Here is a 19,560-nt window from a genome sequence, read left to right as displayed (position 1 = left end):
TCAATTTCTTCGCTTTTGGCTAGATTTTCATTTTCACTTACATTTTCGGTTAACTAAAATTTTATTCGCTTTTAATGGCTTTGCGCAAAAATTCAGCACCATTTTTTGTCGAGACACTAACACATGCATACATAACGCTCATCGTGTGCGCTTTCCACTAAACACATAGTACCGTTTACCGCTCTACTAATTCACCTGACAGTTATTTTTATGCAAACGCGCTCACACTCTCCCTCTCTCTAACCTAAAACTATTGCATTTCGTAGCAACTGTTGTTGTTATTGTTGCTGTTGCAGTTGAGTTTTTTATTTTTTGTGGCTTATTTCTACCAGCAGTTTTTCGATGAGTGCGTGCATTTTAAGTGGAGGTCATACTCAGTGTCTAATCGCATTTTTCACTTTGCACCAGCATTTGGCGGCGCAGCGGAATGTGAAGCCGTCGTTGCCGCTGGCGATAGTAAAATTTCACTTATTTTAAATACTTTTCCACACACACATACTCTCCTCTCTCTAATTTGCATAAGCATAAAAGTGGTATTTAATTTGGTGGCAACAACAAAAGTTTACTTGTTGAAAGCTTGGTTGAAGAGAAGGTGAGATACCAAATTTATTAAATTGAGACCATAGCCATGGCGAATAGATAGATATAGAGAAGGTGAGAAGCCGTATATGAAGGTAAAGGTCCTCACAGGTTTAAGCGAACGCAGCAAACTTCAAGTCGGTTCAAAGCGTTCCAAAAGTTCATAAAATTCATAAACCTTAGAAACTGACTGGCTCATCCAAAAGTACAACCCTGCATAAACAGTTAAGTTGAAAGAATATTGAGACTCACCCGCTGCTAAGAGTTATTCTTCTTTGCATTACAACCTTGGTTTGGGCAGAGCCGATAACAAAAATCTGCGCCAGTTACCTCTATCTTTTGCAATGTCACGCCAGTTGAATATCCCAAGAGCAGACAGGCCCATACCCACTTGAGCCTTCCATTGGATGCATGAGCGCCATTCGTCTTCCATACGTACGACATGTCTCAACCATTCGTTTTCGATTTCTATGCGCTTACTATATCCATGTCGGCATAGATCTCATAAAGTTCATGGTGTCATCTTTTTCGGTACTCCCCGCTCAGGCAACGAACTAAGTTCCTATGAAGTGCCTGTCATCTAATATTCATCGCGTTAGTGGCCGCATATTCTCGCTAGTTTTCGAATACCATTTTGGTAAGGTCATTCCATGAAAGATAGTTCTCTAGGGTCTCCAGTTTTCATACAACCACAGATTTCATATTGAAAGAATTGTTCAAATCTGAAACAAGCTAATTTTTCCTTTCAATCGAAGCTCTCTTGAGTCTCTAGTAAATGGCTCTCTTTCTCCAGAGCTCACACAAAGTGAAACCCTCTCTCAAAGCGGTCCTAAAATCAGATTATAGATGTACTCTGAGTAAACTTAAGATTATCTTCTGTCGTCCTCTTCAAATCTGAGCTTTTTATCAGCTACTATTGGAAGAAATCTAGTTTCTTATGTTCACATCTGTGCTTTGCTAGCTTCATAAAAATAAATATTAAAAACCTTAAAGAGTTAAATCAATCCATAAAAATGCATGAAAAATGTTAACCCATAGCAATTTTATAACCTCTCTAGCTGTCACTCGAAACCTCTGACCCACACAACTCCTTCGCCGAAACCGAAATTCATCACGTCGCACGAGCATAATTCACATCACGCATTGATTGTCACAGACATTTTTGTTTTATGTCAACTAGCACGACTTCGCGCACACGGATTTCGCTTGCATTAGCGCCTGATTATATGCTTCTAAAAGCATTTCAAAGCTCCTCAAATGCTGCTTTAATTTCACACTAACTTTATTGCCACTCTGCCACATTTCACTGCTTGAGTCAGCAAGTGGCTGTGGCAACTTCAAAGCAAGCTGCCACCACGCTGCCAGCGCACGGTGCTTGGTGCGCCTTAAAATATGCAATATTTTATGTTTCCACGCTTTATTGCGAACACGGCGAATATATTTTATTTTGTGCTTTCTCAACAACTAATGAGCGACGCGGAGGTCAAAGATGAAGAAGAAGGGAGAAGCAGGGTGTTAAGTAAAATATGTGAGTGTGTGTTTGTGCTGGCACTAATCCATAGGTGTGAGTGTATGTGTGTAAGAAGACAAGCAAGCGGAAGGTGTTGACAGCCAAAACACTTTTCGGCAAATCTCCGTTGTAGATGGCCAAGGCCACGTTTGCTCCTGTCGACTCTTGTGCTTGTCTAATTGTTGTAGCGGCGCGCTCACAAACACACACACTCAGACAAATGTGTTTTCATGTTTCACCTTAGCTGCTGTTGCTGCTACAGTAGCTGTTGTTGTTGCTGTTTCTTATGTTTTTGTTGTTGGCAGCCAACACTTATGCCACAAGAGAAGAGGCTCATACTGAAGTACCTTTTAATTTACGCCCGAACCTTGTAACAATAATATCATTTGCCAAGTGCAGAAAGTATAAAATAAACAAACACTGTAGCAATACAGCAACAACAACAACCACAACAACAATAGCAATAACATCAGCATCCACTAAATCTTCATAATAGCCCAGCGTGTCGACGTTTAAATGGCGCAGAAGCGCAGCAAAGCACATACAAACATGCACACACAGATAAATACCGTTATATATATTTGTATATATGTGCATTTGTGTTTACATGCGCATAACTGTAATTACACTTGCTATTAAATGCGAGGCATATAGTACGCGCGTATTGTGCCGCCATTGCACTTGAACTTACCTGCACGCCAACAACAACAACTATAGCAGCAGCAACAACAACAACAACGACAATAACATACAACTTGTCGAGTTATGTTGGTTAACGGTGCACACAAAGGGCAGGATAGGGGCGTATACCGACACACACAACCTCACACCCACCCATAGAGGATGTGCGGCATGTGAGCGATGTGTTAGAAAATTACTCTTTCGCGTTTGTTAGAATTTAATTAACATTTGGTGCGATGATTTTGAGGTTGCCCGCGAGGCAAAAGCAGTCAGCAGGAAAAAGCCTCACACATCGAAATCATTTGATGAATTTCATTCAGAGAAAGTTTGTTGCGCATAGAGCTTTCACTTAGGAAGACATAGATTCACTGCAAATTGTTCACATTGAAAGCTTTCAGAAAGCTAATTCTTCAGTTTTGCTGAATTCGATAGCTTAGAAAGCTTTCGAGGATGCAATTTTTTCCATGAAAGCTCATACTCTTTTTTAAGATAGATAAATTTATAATAATTATCTTCTTATTATTATATATTTTAGCTCATCTAATTAAAGCTTTATAGAAAAGCTTTCACCAAAAACTCACATCGGTTTTAATACAATTGCACTTATTTACTTTCTACTCATTCCATGAAAATTAAGAAGGCTTTCTCGCACAGCTTTCAGTTGTGAGTGTTATTTTAGCTCTATAAAATAATGGAACATAAATTGTTATTATCTAATTGATTTTTATGGTTTTAACGTTATCTAACAAAAAAAATTAGGTGAAAGCTCTCGTAAGAAATTTTTATTGGTGCAATTTCCTCAATAATACTTCATGAAAGTTTACTTAATTTTTGGATTAGCAAAGCTATAACATTAAACAAATCTTGGAAAATTTCAACTTAAGTATTTTTTCTTCTGTAACAACTCATTTATGAAAAGCTTTCGAAAAATATCGACTACATAGTAGAAACATCTTTAGTGTTTACCTACGTAAAGCATTGGTCGATGAATCTTTCACTTTGAACTTTATGTGGGAGCTTCGTACAGTAAAAGCTCATGTATGAATAGCTTTCGAAAGATATCGACTACCCAGGCCCTGGGTGGCCTACGTTAAAACATTGGACTAGTAAGCTTTTACTTTGAGCTTTTTGTGAAAGCTTACTACAGTAAAAGCACATAATTTGCGCTTTCTTTTTTGGTTTCAATTTTTCTTTACCATTTAAACATCATTAAAAATAACTTTTCAGTGGTCTTTAGAGTAGCTCTCTTTATTCGTTTTCTAAACCTTTTAGATTTCTACCGACCGTTTTTCTTGTAAATTAAATGTGTTTAGATTTTATTTATGTCCGCATACGGATGTATGTTCGTGCATTGGTGCTCATGTAGAAAGCTAATGGTGTTGTAACGGAAGTAATGACGCACATTTAATAACACCAACAACAAACAATAAAGTGACACGTACAACAGCAACAACAATAACAACGAATGTGTTATAAAGAATCACAATCAACCAGGCAGTAACTTCGTGCCAACGCCTCTTTTAAACGCCACGAAGGGCGCTCTTCTGGAAGTAACAACAACAATAACGAAAAAACGCCAACTCATCACCCCACACACCGGGCAAGAGGAGCTGTGCCAACACACTGTTGCATGAATTTTATGAACATGTTTTGCCGCTTATGTCAGCCGCGAGATTAATGATGTCGTTCGTGTCGACCGGTCGCCGTGACAGGTGTGCGCGGCGGCAGCGACTTGGGTGCGGGTTCCGCATTTTCCGACATGCAGACGTACTTATGCGACACATTCGCTGGCACCCACCAAACTTCATTCGCACGTACATTCTTCAACATCACATACAAATGCCGACGATTTTTACAACAGTAATCCGCAGCGCGCACAGCATAGCACCAGCTACAACAGCAACAACATTGCAATGTTAAATGAATAAAAAAGGGCGAAATCTGAAATTTTTTCCTGCTTCCTTCCTTCGAGTGCTGCTGCCGCCGCCGTCTTTGCTACTTTGCTACATTTTAACACACGGCGAAATTATTTAATTTAATTACATTATACAAGCACTTACGCTTGCCTCTAAACGCACACAGCCACACACTCGGGCACTTTCATGCACAAGGTTAGCGGCAAACAGAACTAAGCTCTTGGCCAAAGGCTGCCAGCAGTTGCAACGCATTTATTTCAGCTCGCTTTGTGCCGCCAGCCACACAAACACACACCCTCATATACTTGCATACATACATACGAAAATCTAACGGCAGTCGTTTGTTGCAGTTTAATTGTTGGCGAAAAGCGAAGACTCTTCTTCCTCCACACTTTAATCCCCCATATTACCTTCCTGCTGTCGTGATGCCGTTATGCCATAAGTGCTGGTGTCAGCCCAAGCTGAAGTGTTGTAATTTATGCTGTAAATACCGGTATTTATGGACATTTATGCATACGCAAAGTTGCAAAGCACCATAAGGGCTATGGGGGCCATGACTATGACAGAGAGATAGCTCGTAATGTCACTCATACAGGGAGCATTTTAAGTGTCTGCCCGGTCGCAGTGGTGGTAGCCACGTGTGTGGGTGGGCGGCACCCCGCTGTGGCTAGGATTTGTTCTTGAATGCATTCTGTAGTGAAGAATTAGCAGCTTTAATTATGAGTCGTTTATTGGCAGGTAGTGCAGCTCGGAAATCCATGATTCTCCTCTTTAAACCAAAGACATTGAAATATTGATTCACACTTCTTCTTATTTGGCATTATAGCCAGGGTCGGTCTGGGCTGAGAACACAAAACTTCGCTAGTTGCCTCTATGCTTTGCGAAGTCACGGCAGCTGCACATCCTAAGAAAGGTACCTATGCAATTGGTCCTTCCACTGCAAGCGTGGGCGGCCTTGCTTCGTCTGTCCACCCATGGATCTCGAAGAAGCTTTTCACTGCAGCATCGTCTTCCATACGTACGACATGGTCCAAACAGCGCATTCATTATATATTTTTTAACCCTATCCATGTCGTCGTAGATCTTATACAGTTCATGGTTCCATCTCATTCAGTACTCCTCGCTCACGCGAGCGGCTCCAAAGATCTTGCGGAGAACAGTTCTCTAGAAAGCTCCTAAGTATCTTCTCATCTCTGCTGAAACCAGTTGAGAATTTCAAACTATACGAATAAGTCATAAACAAAATACTTCCCTAAAGTTATCCACAAGCTCCAATTACAGGAAATTCATAGCTTGTGGAGTAATTGGGATGCTTAAGGCGTGATTGAGTGAACTGAGCGTGCAAATGTGTTGAAATTGTTTTGGGTTGAACTGGAAGGGAAAGGTTTTGGCTGCCATTGCTTCGAAAATTATTGTGCAATGAAAAGAAAAATTCTCATAGTTAAGCTTCAAGCAAGTAGTGCTTTTCTTTTATGTATTCTCAGCTGGATTTTGTATCTTCCAAGTATTTACCTCACTTGCTCGGTTCATTATACCGCCAGTAATGCAACAGTTCATTGGTCCATTATGGCATGCGGTTAGTGTTGAGGCAGCTCTGGCGCAGTTCAAGAATTAAGACGGGCAATATTATAAAATTGTAGAAGTGCGCTGGCATTTTCCGCTACATTTTTTTTACATTTTTCAAAGCGGTCAGCGCACTTCCGGTCGCCACTTGAGTCATGAAGCAAAAACGGCGCTTTAGTCGCCGATTTTTTGCTTCACTTTTAATTGCTGCTGCGTCTATGCTTGCTGCCTTTTATTTCTTCTTTTTTTCCTGTAATATTAATTTTCATGATGTCTTCCCTCGCAGTAGATTCGAGCATTCCTTGCGTTGACTGTGCGCGCCACACGCTTCGCAATCCGCCCCGCTGACTATTGCCCCGCACTAATTTGATTGAACAAATCCACAAGCAGCGCTGTGCGGCGCGCAATATCCGCCGCCTGCGTCGCCGTCGTCATTGGCTCCACGCGCCCGCACTTCGCGTTGCCAAGCTTTGCTTTGCTTGCTGTGCTTCACTCACTGGCCGCTTTCACACTTTCTTACAATACAATCACTCACTCCTTTCCGTGCGCGCTTCTTCCGCCGGATTTATCATTTCCTTCATTAACTTCCCGGCAGCCGAACTCAACGCAGCAGCCGCACGACTAGCTTGCGTCGCCCTCCCACCATCGTGCACTTTGCGACCGCCAACACCAGCGCCGGCGTGCGTCTGTTGTCCTTCATTTGCAGTTCAGTTATCCTAATCTGCTGTCAGTCGCACCGCCGCCGCGCCCCGCCCCATCGTTCGAGGCTGATGTAAGCTGCAAGTAACGGAAGTTGTGCACAAAAAAAAATGATAAATGTTGCAATTTTTGCTTTTTTGCCGGTTTCACAGCGAGCAGCGCTGAGTTTTTTATGTGCGCCCTCTTTGTTGTTGCTCTTGTTGGTTTTTTAGATTATTTATTGTTGCTGCGTTCGGTATTAACTCACTTGAGTTTATCGCATTATTATATTGCTTATTATTTTTGTTTGTCTTTTCAAAAGCATTGCTGTTGCTTTTGTTGTTCCTTTTCAGAGCAAAGTTCTCGCGCTCCTTCATCCGCCGCTCCTTCTTTTTGCGCTTTCCTTCGTCTTCTGCTGCTGCTGCGCATCTTTTCTTTATTTATGTTTAATCTTACTTATAATCTCCCATCTAAGTTGCCCATGCCTCTTGTGGTGCTTATTGTTATTGTTGTTATTGCTATTTAATTTAGCTGCTTATGTTTCCTCGTCGATGCGGAAAAAGTCGCTAATGATTGTTCAACAATTAACGGTATAACTTTTCGTATTCGCATTCCCATTGTTGTTGTTATTTGCTGTTGTGTTTTTATAATCGCCACAATTGTTGTTGTTGTTATTGTTGTTAAGTTGGTTGAACGTGCTTGGCGTTCTTAAAGGAATGCTTTCCCCGCAAAAATTTAGCAAAAATCAAAGATTCTATAGTGTTCAAGTATGGCAAAGTTTTACAAGTTCTGAGTATAGAAGATGAGTATAAAATAAAATCTGAAAAATAAAAAAGCGCGAGAAATTAAAAATTAAAAGCTTTTATAGATATTTAAAAAAGTTGTATTTACTTTTCCGCTTTTTAAGTCGGCTTTAAAGTTGATTAAATCTGAGCGCATAGTGGTGTAAGCACATAGAATGGCGACAGCATTGGATCAGAGCTCAGAAAATGAAAATCCAAACAGCGATTAAGACTAATATTGGCGTTGTTCTCTCTAGAATTAAATATTTATCTCATCCATCTCGATGCTCTTCTCTTCACTATGTGCATAGCTTAATGTTTTTGAATGTGTTTGTAATCTGTCGTGATCCAAGATTGCATCGTTCTGATAGATATTTCAGATTGATCAAAATTTAGAAAGAGTGAGTAAAAACCTCTCCAAGACCCCGCTTTATAGATATACTAATGAAATCTATAAAACGACAAAATAATGTTGGGTAAATAACCAAGGCAAGACTATATCTCACTATGTATGTATGTGATTGGCGTTGCAACCTTTTAGCCGGTGTGTTTTCGTCCATTCGGACAACATGACCTAGCCAGCATAGCCGCTGTCTTTTTATTCGCTGTACTATATCAATGTCTTCGTATAACTCGTACAGCTCATCGTTCCATCGTCTGCGGTATTCGCCGTTGCCAATGTTCAAAGGACCATAAATCATGCGCAAAATTTTTCTCTCGAAAACTCCTAGTGTCGTCTCACCTGATGTTGACATCGTCCAAGCTTCTGCACCATAAAGCAGGACGGGAATGATAAGCGACTTGTAGAGTTTGATTTTGGTTCGTCGAGAGAGGACTATATCTAGTCAAAAATAGAAACGTAGTCCCAGTTATTGATATTTACCTCAAGAAGACTGGTACTAAATTTTTGGAAACAGACTCTCGAGTACTTCTTCATTTAAAACAGTGTTCTAGGGTTAGTGTTTCCAATTTACTCAATCAGCAACATCATAGGAACGTCAGAACATGATTTCTTATAAGCATAACTGATAATTCGATGAAAGACAACAAGGCTTCAAACGGTTTCAGAGAATATCCTTGCTCTTAAGTCTACACTGTCTGTTCCCGAGAATGTGTTGAAGAGAAGTTGTCTGGGGACTAGTTATGAATTTGATTAGATCTCTGTACTTGATTTGGTGGTCTACTCTTGGTCCGTTGATCTTATTGTTTTCCACAGTTTCTTCTCAGTTCTCTCAAACTATAGCTCTTTTTGGAATTTTTTCATTAGACTTTTGACCAGCCCTCTATCGGATACTTCAGATCTAGTTTGATAATAAAAGTAAGCGCCTAATAGCTTTGGGGACATATCGGGGTGTATATAAATATCCATATAACGAAGCATCTGATCTTTCGGCTCGTGTGTGGTCAGCCTTTGTAGACTTCTATTCCCACCGAGACGTATTATTTTTATACTTTAATCTAACTCAAGCCATACCGAGCATACTAAATATAGTTATTCCATGCAAATAAGAAAAGGTGGATGGATGGTGATGAGGCAATTTCTGTTTTTTTAGAAAATCTGCCATTTTACAGTTATAAATACGCACACTTTCTGCACTTTACGAAGCAAGCTAGACATTATTCTAAGAGCAATCTCTAAATATCAAATATGTACGGCCGCACATACACACACACACTGCCGCGCATTCGACTAGCTCGCACGACACACATTTGACCAAGTTTTGGTTGTCTGCCAGCGACATAATGCCAACACTCTCAAGACACTCAAGACAATAAAGCAAATATGAAAAATGGCATACATGGCAAGCTGACTGACACACAGGCACAAGTTGGGGAATGTGAAGAACATGCCAGCTCTGGCTGAACAAATGAGCAAATAAATGAATAAATAAATACATAGAAACAACAACAACAACAGCAGCAAAAACAGCAGTGAATACAGAAATAGGAAACACTATTATGGATAAGTGCTTGAGCTTGTGTTTGGGCTTGAGCTTATGCTTGAACGTGTGCTTGTGCTTGGGATTGTACTTTTGAGCACAATGACTGCGAAGAAGTGACATAAACAAAGAGTCATATTCAGGCGCACACACACACACATAGACACAATCGCATACAAACAAAAATACATTCACTCGAGCATTCAAGCATTTCGAAAGCGAGTAAATATTCAGCGCGCTCCGAAAAAAAAAACAAACGGACTAAAACAAGGAAGAGCATAGCTCATCAGCATACCATCAGCAACATAGATGTATGAGAAAAAACTTGCGGAAGAAAAGAAAAGTGTGAAACTGACACAGTGAGTGTCAGGAGGGGGGGCCGAGTTCTCTAGAAAGCTTCTCCAAATGCAACTTGGCATTTGAAAGAAAGCCTGAAAGACTGGAAGATTTATACTCGTACGCACTTTTTTCTTGCTATTAATTTGTTGTTGTACTCAACTTTCTATTTAAAAGACACCATCGCACCGCACCCCCCTCTCTCTTCCAAAAAAAAAAAAGCACAAGCAGCTGGCGTTAAACATGAAAGCATGAAAAAATGTGAATCAGACAATTTTATTGTAAAGTGCCAGCACAACGACAGCAGTTAACTGCTTGCTTCCTGCTTACATGACCACAACAACACAACACAGCAACAATACAACAGCAACAAGATAATATAAATAATAAAAAATTACACAATAAAACTCGGTCGTCGCCTCAGCAACAAGCTTCCCACATCCGCGCGCCAGCAACACAATGCAATAACAAAAATATGTGTCCTTACAACAACAACAAGAGCAACAGCAATGCGTCACATTTAAGCGACAACAGCCATAATTGCCATTACATGGTTTGTGAGTCGCAAAGTCCTCACCTCCGGCTACAAGCCACTGACTCTTGGCTATCGCGCGGGTTACGCGCTCGAAACTCCTTTGCACAGGCAGGCTACTTACACCCAACCCAACGCTTGTGTGCGCCACACCACTCAAAGGGTCGCCAAAACGTTAAGGGTTTGTGCGTTTTCAGTTGGTGGAACGCGCGGTTGAGCGGTCAGAAGTAAGGCACAGTGACTCAGTAGCATCACAATGAACTGGTAGCGCAATGTCTTTCTGCCCGACCCTCGAGCAATGGCTCTATGATAAGGAATATCCAGGAATTTCTCTTCGTTGGGATAAGTTCGACTGAGAGCGGTGACTTTATTGTGGTTGGCCTTACATAACCTTAAATTTATTGTCCTCAATCCAGTGATTAGAAAAGAATCCAACGGAGCCTGCAACTGCAACGGAGGAGTTGCAACTTTGTCTGATGAAGAACTTCCGGTAGGTGGCTCAAACGCTTCGGCGCGACAATCCCAAAAGTTCCCAAAGAACTGGCGCACTTTGGCGAACGGAGCGATCCTACTTCTTCCAAACTTCAGGTGCTTCGTTTCCCTCAAAGATATCTGACGTGCAACTAGTAAACTGTGAGCGTATCCAGATATAAACGGCTTTACCTAAGAGTTGGACCCATGTTTCTCCTAACTAAGTATTTAAGTAAAGTATTTTTAACTCATTCTACTAAGTCAGAGCTCTTTTAAAAATTAAAGGATACCTTAAGCTTCCTAATCTTACAATTCCGATACAGTCTTAGTAGTGCCCTTAGATACTTACCTAATCCTTTAAGTTCGGCAAACAGTCCGAAATCTTAACATCCCCAGACGTCAGACAATTGGAACCACATCCTCATTTAAATATTCCACAGAGCTCTTCCTACCACATTCATCCCACTGTAACTCAATTTTAAACTGGTTTTCTCATAGTGGACTCCATAAACCGTTATGTGTTCATGAGTTGAGCTTTTATGAACTCTTAAGGCAAAAAATTAAAAATGAAAAGCTTGGTCAGGTCGGACGCTGGGCACGCCGGTCGGCAGAGTGGCTGAGGAAGCGAGTGCAGAGCGCGGCAAGTGGTTCCTAGGTTAGTCAATGGCTTTGTAAGTTGGTCAACTGCCCAACACAAAGTGGCAAAGCATTAAAGTAACAATAAAATGGCGGCACACTCATGCGCTAGCATAAATAACGGTAAATAAACAATGCTGCGTATATAATTAGACCGAAAATTGTGAAGACTGCTTGTCAAAAGCTGACGTACGTAACCTCAAACCCACTGACGGAGTTGCATTTGCTATTTTTAACATAGGCACATAGCCGTAATTTAGTTACCGTTATTTTTACAGTTTATTGCCTGCTTTTGTTATCGCCACTCATTTCCGTATGCATTGCGTTTGCGGTGACGCTTGCAACGGTGCCGGCGTCATTGTCATTCCGTTTATTTCCGCTTCGCATTTGCACCTCAAATTGCAGGCAATCCGAAATGCTGGCACACTTTTGCTGCCGCAGCGCCAGCCACGGCCAGCGAGGTTAGTAGCACGCCGAGAGGCAACATGTTTACCCACCCCAGCACCCACAATGCGCTTGCCACATAATGTCGTGCAACATGCATATGGTAGATGCCATCTCCGCACGGTGCAGTCGCCGCCAACGCCTGTGGCATCCGGCGCAACGTACGATTCACCAAACACTTCCGCCCCTGCTCCATGCCTCTACCTCCACGCCTACGCAGACGCTGAGGTAGTGGCATAGTGGCGGCTTCGTAATATGTTTAAAATTTGATTAGCAGTAGCGGCGGCAGCAGCAACAACAAAAACAACAACCAAAATGGCAACAACAACTGCAAAAGTGGATACTCAACTCCGAGACGAGCCACTCAGCTGCGCAGGTCAGTAGTTGCTCTCGCGTTTCACTGGGAGACTGGAAGTTGGATGAATTTTGAACAACAACAACGCCACTGTGGAACAGGTGGCGCACGAGTTTGACAGTTAAATGACAGTGGATTTCATTTCTCGCAGTGAACGCAGCCCTAAGCGTCTGTGGCTGCGAAGTAGCGCCGGGTTGTCCTGGTAACGGAACGCAGCGCGGTTCGAATAATGTTGATATGTGTGTCGAATAACCTTCCCGTTACAGTTGTGTGTGAAATAAAAGCAGCGAAAATTAGTTCGTGGAGTGAGATATCGTTTTTAGTAAGTAACGGTTCTTAGAATACCTTAAAGCTGAGAAGACAAAACGCAAAAAAAAAACAGAAAAATGTTGATATTTAAATATGATTGTTCGTTTGAAACTATAAATCGTTCCAAAGCTTTGAGAACACGAGCTAAACTTTCCGAAACAGTCCTACATACCCCAAGAAGGATATTGAAATGTCTTCACTTAAAATCTTTCTTCAAATTTTTATTGTCTCCATTATTATTTCACTATTTCATTTTCATTACTCAGTTCTTATAATTCTGAACGTCAGCACTTCACACAGCAAGCTGGAAACTCGCCATCAAATAATTTGCGATTTTCACAAGTTATGCGCAAATCGCTGCATCTGAAAGAAAAAGTAAAAAATTTTAAAAATAAATCACTTTCATTTTGTTTATGAATCGCCTGCTGATAAATCTGATTGATATGTTTACGTTATGTTCATTTAATTAATTGTTTTCAATTAAAATTGTTTTCATTTCACTTACTTGATCACTTGCGTCACGTACTCCTTACTGCACCGCGCTCGTTGTACGCAAAGACCATTTGTATTGGTGCCGTAATCCACATATTCCACGCTCTTATCTGTGGCGGCATCGTACGTTACCGCTTGAGAGCCGCCAGTCAATGAGGTGTAACTGCAAGTTTTCAGAGAGGCTGTGGAATAAGATTAAGAATCTGCTGATAATTTCTGTTAATAAAAATAGTACATAGAACAAGTAATTAAAAGCATCAGAGGAAGTATAAAATGACCATATTAGTATTTCCATTCAAATCAATGAATTGGTGGTCAGATCTGAGACTTCTCCCAAAAAATAGATGAATCACAGAAATGGAGGTCTCCTCGGTTGAAGGTGGAAACACCATCCTAAGGTTTATGTGAAATGCTCAATACGCTGATAGAAAGAAAAATACGTATCTTTCAGAGAAAAAAACGATATAAGTGTAGGAACCTCCATCGGACGTGCTTTAACTTTTGAAAAAGATATTGTGAGAAATTTCAGAGCATTATCATATGCTACTATATGGGATGATTTATCAACTCTGTTATACAAATATTTATTGAGAACTGTAAAAAAGCGTAATACAATATCCCACAACAGAGTTATATAATCAATGACAGCATCGGAAAAGGTATCCGAAACCAGTTTTTTTTCGAATATTGCTGCCCTAAGGTATGCGAGGTGTGTTCAAAAAATAATGAAAATTTCAAAATTTTCAAAAAATTATCCAAAAGAATTCTTGGTCAGAAACAATACTGTAGCGATGTCCCAGCCTCCATATTCGCCAGACATGGATCCATGTAACTTTTTACTATTTCCAAAAATAAAGAAAACCTTAAAGGTCCGGCGATTTACAAGAATCGATGAAATCGCTGAAAGAGCTAAAGACTATACTAACTGAGTTTGAGAAGGGTTTCGACGATTTGCGGACGAAAGACTTTATTTTTTTTCAAAAAACGAAAGTGCCCGTTATTTTTTGAACACACATCGTATAGAAAGCCATGGACCACCACTTAAACTGAAAATCGAGTATAATTGAAAAAATTGTCTACTAAACAAACCAGGACACTAAGTTTGTTGTCTGACTCAGGGTGGTAATGATGGTCTAGTGCTCCGAAAATGTTCTTGGCGGGGTAATAACAATATATTAAGCTTTATTTATGCGCTGAATCCAGAAGTAAAAATCTTCTTCTGAAAACCAAATTACTTTCAAAAACGAGGTAATGGTTTTTCAGGATCCAATCAGTTTACCAGCATTGACTCCAGTCAACATTTTAATATATTTTTATCACTTACACACATAGGGGCTCCAGAGACCAATGGTTAGAACCAGCACAGAAAGAAATTCAGTAATTTTCATCTTAATGTTATTTTTTTGTAATTTTATAGATATCCCTTGTAATTGAGAAATATTTTTTTATTTATTTATAAAATATTTGTCTTCTATAACACAATATTTGTTATTATCTTGCTTTTTGCATGAAATTTAGTGCAAATATTTTTATCAGAATCTTAAAATTTCATTCAACAAAATAAATTGAAATTTTATTCACCAAACTGATTGCGTTTAAAGCGTAAAGACCGAACTGAAACCCGAATTTAATTTTCCACTCGCTTTTATAGCGAAGTTCACAACGAACGCGTATAAACAACTCAATTAAGTAATGGAAAATATTTCAATTTGTAATTACGAGTACGAGTATTATGAAATTCTTACAAGTCGCCATCGGAGCCCTCAATCGTTAACCTTCTGTGACATGCACCAGATTTATTTGTTTACGCACTTTCCCTGGAAATACGAGAGCAAGTCAAGTGATTTTAATTGTTTTTTTTTCTACATCACTTGTTGTTGTTGTTACGCCAATCGTCAACATGAAGGCGCCGAAACGATGCCCATAAGTGAATAAATGTATATATGTATGTTGGTGTTGAGCAAGCGCCGATAAGCTTGAGAATTTCGGTGCAACAGCAAAGATCGCTTGCAGAGTGAGATTGGACACATCCGATTGCAGCGGGCGCTGACTAACCTAGTGACTGCACAGGCAATTTTCAACAGCAAGCCGAATTCAAGTGTTCACAACCAACCGATTTCTTCAAGTGAGTGTCTTCTAAGGGTAAAGTGAGAGCGAATAGAAAAAATTATTCTGTCACGAAGACCCAAGTCATATGTCAACTCGTGACTGGTGTGGTGAAGTGAGGAGAAACATTACAGAACACTAAACTCACCACACTCCATCAATTCTTGAAAGTGCAGACACAATGTTGTTTTTAACCATCTATGTATGTAGTCATGATAGTCTTTACGAACAGATGTCCATATTTAATTTCTTTAAGCATGGAAGGTTATATTAATGAGAGTACGCAACCGATCGTGCATGTAAATTGATAAGGGTATCAGAGCATACCGAGGTTCATGTGCCCATTTCGTTCGTACAGTGTAACCTTGGCTAGTGGGAACCAGCTGCTTCAAGTCCATTCATTCTAATTAGGTCGTTTATTTCACTAAAACTAGGTTATCTTCTCAATATCCAGCTGTCGGGTGGTAACAGGGTGGAAATAGAATGAATGAATGAGGTGACGAATAAAATATGTAAGCTCGTCAAGGAACCGAAATAGCTCCTTACACTCAGGCACATATCAGACCTCATTGAGCATACTTCGTTCCATAACTTACAATTGAGGTCCTGAAAACATAATTTATTGAGCCCCTGATCGAATAAAGACAATAAAGCATTTTTGTATTTCGGGTATTTTCCTGAGAATATTACATTACCCAGATCCATAAGTAGTGATTACAGCCGACGTGTAGAGATTACAAAATGATAGCGTAAATAATCACTCCAATTAATATTCAGTCTGGAACTCTTCGATCTGTTACTCTTATAGGCTCTATCACAAACCGATAGAATCTTTCTGTAACATTTTTAGAAGGAGATTGACTGATGGATGATTACGCCTTGACGTCATGAAGAGAGAGTATTATTCTATGTTGCCTATTCTCATTCTGTTGCTCATCACTGTATCTCCATATGATTGTCTTTGTTATCGTTGAACTGCGTTTTTATTTTCAATTAACGATTTATTTTCACAACTTTTTACAACAAAAAATTGTCTTTTTAATTATCATTATTATATTCTTGTTTTCGATTAATCTCATCACAATTCGCAAATTATAAAAAAAAAAAGCTTCGACTTTGTTCTCACCCCCTCTGACATCCCCCACACCATATTATTGATAATTTATGGTGCATAACGTGCTTATTATAGCTTCTAAATCCACTCAAATGACGCCACAGCGTCTCAAATCTCAGCATCTTTAGTCGCACCTTTCGCAGATTCGCATTTGAAATTTAAATAATAAATAAATTCCAACTCGTCGCGTACAAAATTCAGTCGTCCGACAACTAGCTTACAAAGCAGATCTACGCATAGACCAGAACGGTGTAACAAACGGTAAAACAGGTGCGAAATGAAATCATTAACAATATTAAGCCTCGCTTTGTGCTTATTTGCGTCAACGCAAGCCGAGTCCTACGTACCCAACTCGGCGGATCCAAGTAAGCTTAAGTTAAATGTTTTGGTAATATGTTTTGGTAATAATCCTTATTAATACTCCGTAATACAACCTTTAGATAATCCGGGTCATTGCTACCACAAGGAGCTGCAGCTCCCCATCAAACTGAATGAGACCATCAAACCGACCAATGTAGACTTGTGCGCCGAGTTGACCTGTCAGGAGGAGGGACTCATACGTGTCGGCCAGTGTCCACGCGTGCAGCCCAACTGCAAAGACTTTCAGTATCAGCCAACCGATTTTACCAAACCCTATCCGGATTGTTGTGAACGTTACAAGTGCAATAAATAGTTGATAACATTAAAGTGTTTCTATTTCCTTTTTCTTTTCGGGAAAGGTTTTTGTAAGACACACTGGTTAGTTATTGAAAGAGAAGCCTAGCCTAGCCTTTGTCAATATTTAAGAGTCTTATAATTACTGTCATTATTATTGCTTTACAATCTTTTTGTTCAACAAATGTTGTTTTAATTATTCCAAAGCTTTGCGCTCAACAGTTTGTGTTGTGTCTCACATCATTGCATCTATTATTCGACCCGTTCGGGCAAACCAGTTTGCGCATCTAATTACAATAAATAAACAACTGTATTTATAGATATTTTATAGCAGGTGACACATCTGTACAGCTACCGGTATTGTTTACTAATGAGCTGCTAGTGAATTACGATCTAAGGTTATCGATTAACAGCTGATACAGCAGTTAAACAGCTGTTTTCTAAGTAATAATCAACAGTGATTTTGACCTATAAGTAGTTTCTTATTTTCTATAATTAAATAACTAAGACATATGTAAAATTTATAAATTTCATTTTATTATTTGATGTATAATTTTTGACAATCTGCATATTTTTAGTAAGGCACCCTGTCCAGTCAATTAACACTTCACACAGCAGGCGGGGAATGTAGTTTTATCGGTTCCACCGTTATTGCAATCCACTTTGTAGTCATTACAGCTGCAAAGAAAAATAAAAAATAATCGATTACAAGAAATTATCGATATATTTATCGATGATGGATATTTATATGAAGTTAAAAAGTAAAACACATCGATTACAAAAAAATATCGATATATATATATGAAGCTAAACGATCATCAGCGACTATTTCATGTTGTATAACAGAAGTTATAAAGTTCCTTCTAGACATCCCATTTTTGGACCGATAACTCCCCTTTACGGGGATAAACTTGAACAATAACTAAAAAATCTAAAAAAATATGTCCATCTATTCCATGGCTTATCACTTGGACATCATTTGCTGAACTCTCGGTATAACCTCAACACATTCGATATGATGTAACATGTCATGAAGGACTGTAAGCGCTTAGAACCTCAAGGATCAGCATTTAGATCCCAAAATATTATTTTTACAAATAATGCACCACCCCTCGAGTACTTACGACTCCACTTTCGTCGAGTAGTCCTCCTGGCACACTGCTCTTTGCAAGCACACGCCATCCGTTCCATCACCGTAATCGATGTGATCCTGGCCCTCCTTTACAGCGGGGAAGTAGTGCAAAAACACCATTTCCCCATTGAGTGCTTTGTAGCCACAGACCGGTGGTGACGCTAGCGTAATTAAATATGCAAATTTTATGATTTTTTTATTTTGAGTTCCCTTTTTTTCAATACTCACTCGCTTCGCTGCCGGCGTAGAGACACACAAACGCCAATAATAATAACAAATATTGTTTCATCGTCGACACTTCGATTGCAATTGATTCGCTGAACAAAGTCGCACACAATTTTATAGGCTTTACAACAACACTGGAGAAGAGGCATTAGCAATGCAGAGCCAGCCAACAACAATAAATTAAATATTCGTCAAATGATAAGCAAATATGAAATCTGTTTAATAGACAGGTGTGTGTTTGTGTGAAGTGCACTTTCGGCTAATTGCAATAAAAATATTGACGATGAACACGTTATGAAGTCGTTAAAGCGATATACAGTGTGCGACAAAAGGCAACGGACCAAGAATATGCACTTTTTTGTAGAGTAGATTAGCCCCTCTTTGATGATTCGAGGAATTCAACAGAACAGGAGTGAGAATTGATGAGCGAAACACGCTGAGAGGGCTTCCATTTTCTCAAAAGCTGTAACTCATCTGGTAAATCCGGTCGAAATACCCACAAATCAGTGCTTCCTGTATATTTAGAAATAGATATATAAAGATTTAGAGGTCCAGGGAAGTCACTAATGGTTATGACATGGAGTATATCAAGCTCAAACTCAGGTTTTCAAGTTCGGTTCTATTTCACATCTTTAGGAATTCTGCATTTGAAGTTTCATCATCTCTATATGAACTTTGTTAAAAGATATCTCTTGAAATTCTTTATTCATTTTGTTGCTCTATCCTTTCAATTCGAACTTAGACATTTTTTGTCAGATAAAAGTTCCCACTCATAGCTCGATTAAATGTGGGCTTCTAATCACAGAGTTTTAGATTCTGGTCTCTCAAAAGTTTATAAAATTCTTCTGAAGTTATCACCAGTGATTGGTCCAAGTTCTCTCAAATTTTAAGTAGAAACTCTTTATTTCCTCAGCTTCTTCTTCTTTAATGTCTTCAATTAACGTCGGCTAGTCAATATTTGTGTTATCCGGGTACAAAATTTGAAAAAATTCTTAGCGGTACTCTAGTTTTCGATTGAAATCAGTGTTGTACCCAGACTTTTGTCTCCAACTGTGCATAATTGCTGTATCAAAGCCATTAAACATTTCATTTACATATTTTTTTT

General features: G+C 39.5%; 3 protein-coding genes across 3 annotated transcripts; 1 reads left to right on the top strand and 2 right to left on the bottom strand.

The window, feature by feature from the left end:
• Positions 1 to 12,932: 12,932 nt before the first annotated feature.
• Positions 12,933 to 14,919, bottom strand: LOC105212662 (uncharacterized). Its single transcript, XM_011184786.3, has 3 exons — positions 14,549 to 14,919; positions 13,238 to 13,406; positions 12,933 to 13,095 (listed from the first exon to the last, which is right to left on the bottom strand). Exons 1-3 carry the CDS (start codon positions 14,610 to 14,612, stop codon positions 13,017 to 13,019), a joined length of 312 nt encoding a protein of 103 aa, XP_011183088.2. The 5' UTR covers positions 14,613 to 14,919; the 3' UTR covers positions 12,933 to 13,016.
• Positions 14,920 to 16,618: 1,699 nt separating this feature from the next.
• Positions 16,619 to 17,131, top strand: LOC105212661 (uncharacterized). Its single transcript, XM_011184785.3, has 2 exons — positions 16,619 to 16,809; positions 16,885 to 17,131. The coding sequence occupies exons 1-2, from the start codon at positions 16,722 to 16,724 to the stop codon at positions 17,115 to 17,117; spliced, it is 321 nt and encodes a 106-aa protein (XP_011183087.2). The 5' UTR covers positions 16,619 to 16,721; the 3' UTR covers positions 17,118 to 17,131.
• A 482-nt stretch (positions 17,132 to 17,613) lies between these two features.
• Positions 17,614 to 18,655, bottom strand: LOC105212660 (uncharacterized). The gene is made up of 3 exons (XM_011184784.3): positions 18,459 to 18,655; positions 18,223 to 18,391; positions 17,614 to 17,776 (listed from the first exon to the last, which is right to left on the bottom strand). Exons 1-3 carry the CDS (start codon positions 18,517 to 18,519, stop codon positions 17,698 to 17,700), a joined length of 309 nt encoding a protein of 102 aa, XP_011183086.3. The 5' UTR covers positions 18,520 to 18,655; the 3' UTR covers positions 17,614 to 17,697.
• Between the last annotated feature and the right edge of the window lie 905 nt (positions 18,656 to 19,560).

Source organism: Zeugodacus cucurbitae, chromosome 5, assembly GCF_028554725.1.
Source record: "Zeugodacus cucurbitae isolate PBARC_wt_2022May chromosome 5, idZeuCucr1.2, whole genome shotgun sequence".
Taxonomy (NCBI): domain Eukaryota; kingdom Metazoa; phylum Arthropoda; class Insecta; order Diptera; family Tephritidae; genus Zeugodacus; species Zeugodacus cucurbitae.
Note: the sequence above shows the minus strand (reverse complement) of the source record. Positions and strands in the feature narration are given on the sequence as shown.

What these genes read in the sequence shown, in the direction of transcription:
- LOC105212660 (XM_011184784.3), bottom strand. Translation starts at nt 18,519, where the DNA reads ATGAAACAATATTTGTTATTATTATTGGCGTTTGTGTGTCTCTACGCC. An exon ending in CTACGCCGGCAGCGAAGCGA is followed by an intron (nt 18,392 to 18,458) that starts GTGAGTATTGAA and finishes TAATTACGCTAG; the next exon opens with CGTCACCACCGGTCTGTGGC. An exon ending in TACTCGACGAAAGTGGAGTC is followed by an intron (nt 17,777 to 18,222) that starts GTAAGTACTCGA and finishes TTTTCTTTGCAG; the next exon opens with CTGTAATGACTACAAAGTGG.
- LOC105212661 (XM_011184785.3), top strand. Translation starts at nt 16,722, where the DNA reads ATGAAATCATTAACAATATTAAGCCTCGCTTTGTGCTTATTTGCGTCA. An exon ending in ACCCAACTCGGCGGATCCAA is followed by an intron (nt 16,810 to 16,884) that starts GTAAGCTTAAGT and finishes TACAACCTTTAG; the next exon opens with ATAATCCGGGTCATTGCTAC.
- LOC105212662 (XM_011184786.3), bottom strand. Translation starts at nt 14,612, where the DNA reads ATGAAAATTACTGAATTTCTTTCTGTGCTGGTTCTAACCATTGGTCTC. An exon ending in TCTCTGGAGCCCCTATGTGT is followed by an intron (nt 13,407 to 14,548) that starts GTAAGTGATAAA and finishes CTTATTCCACAG; the next exon opens with CCTCTCTGAAAACTTGCAGT. An exon ending in TACGTGACGCAAGTGATCAA is followed by an intron (nt 13,096 to 13,237) that starts GTAAGTGAAATG and finishes TTTTTCTTTCAG; the next exon opens with ATGCAGCGATTTGCGCATAA.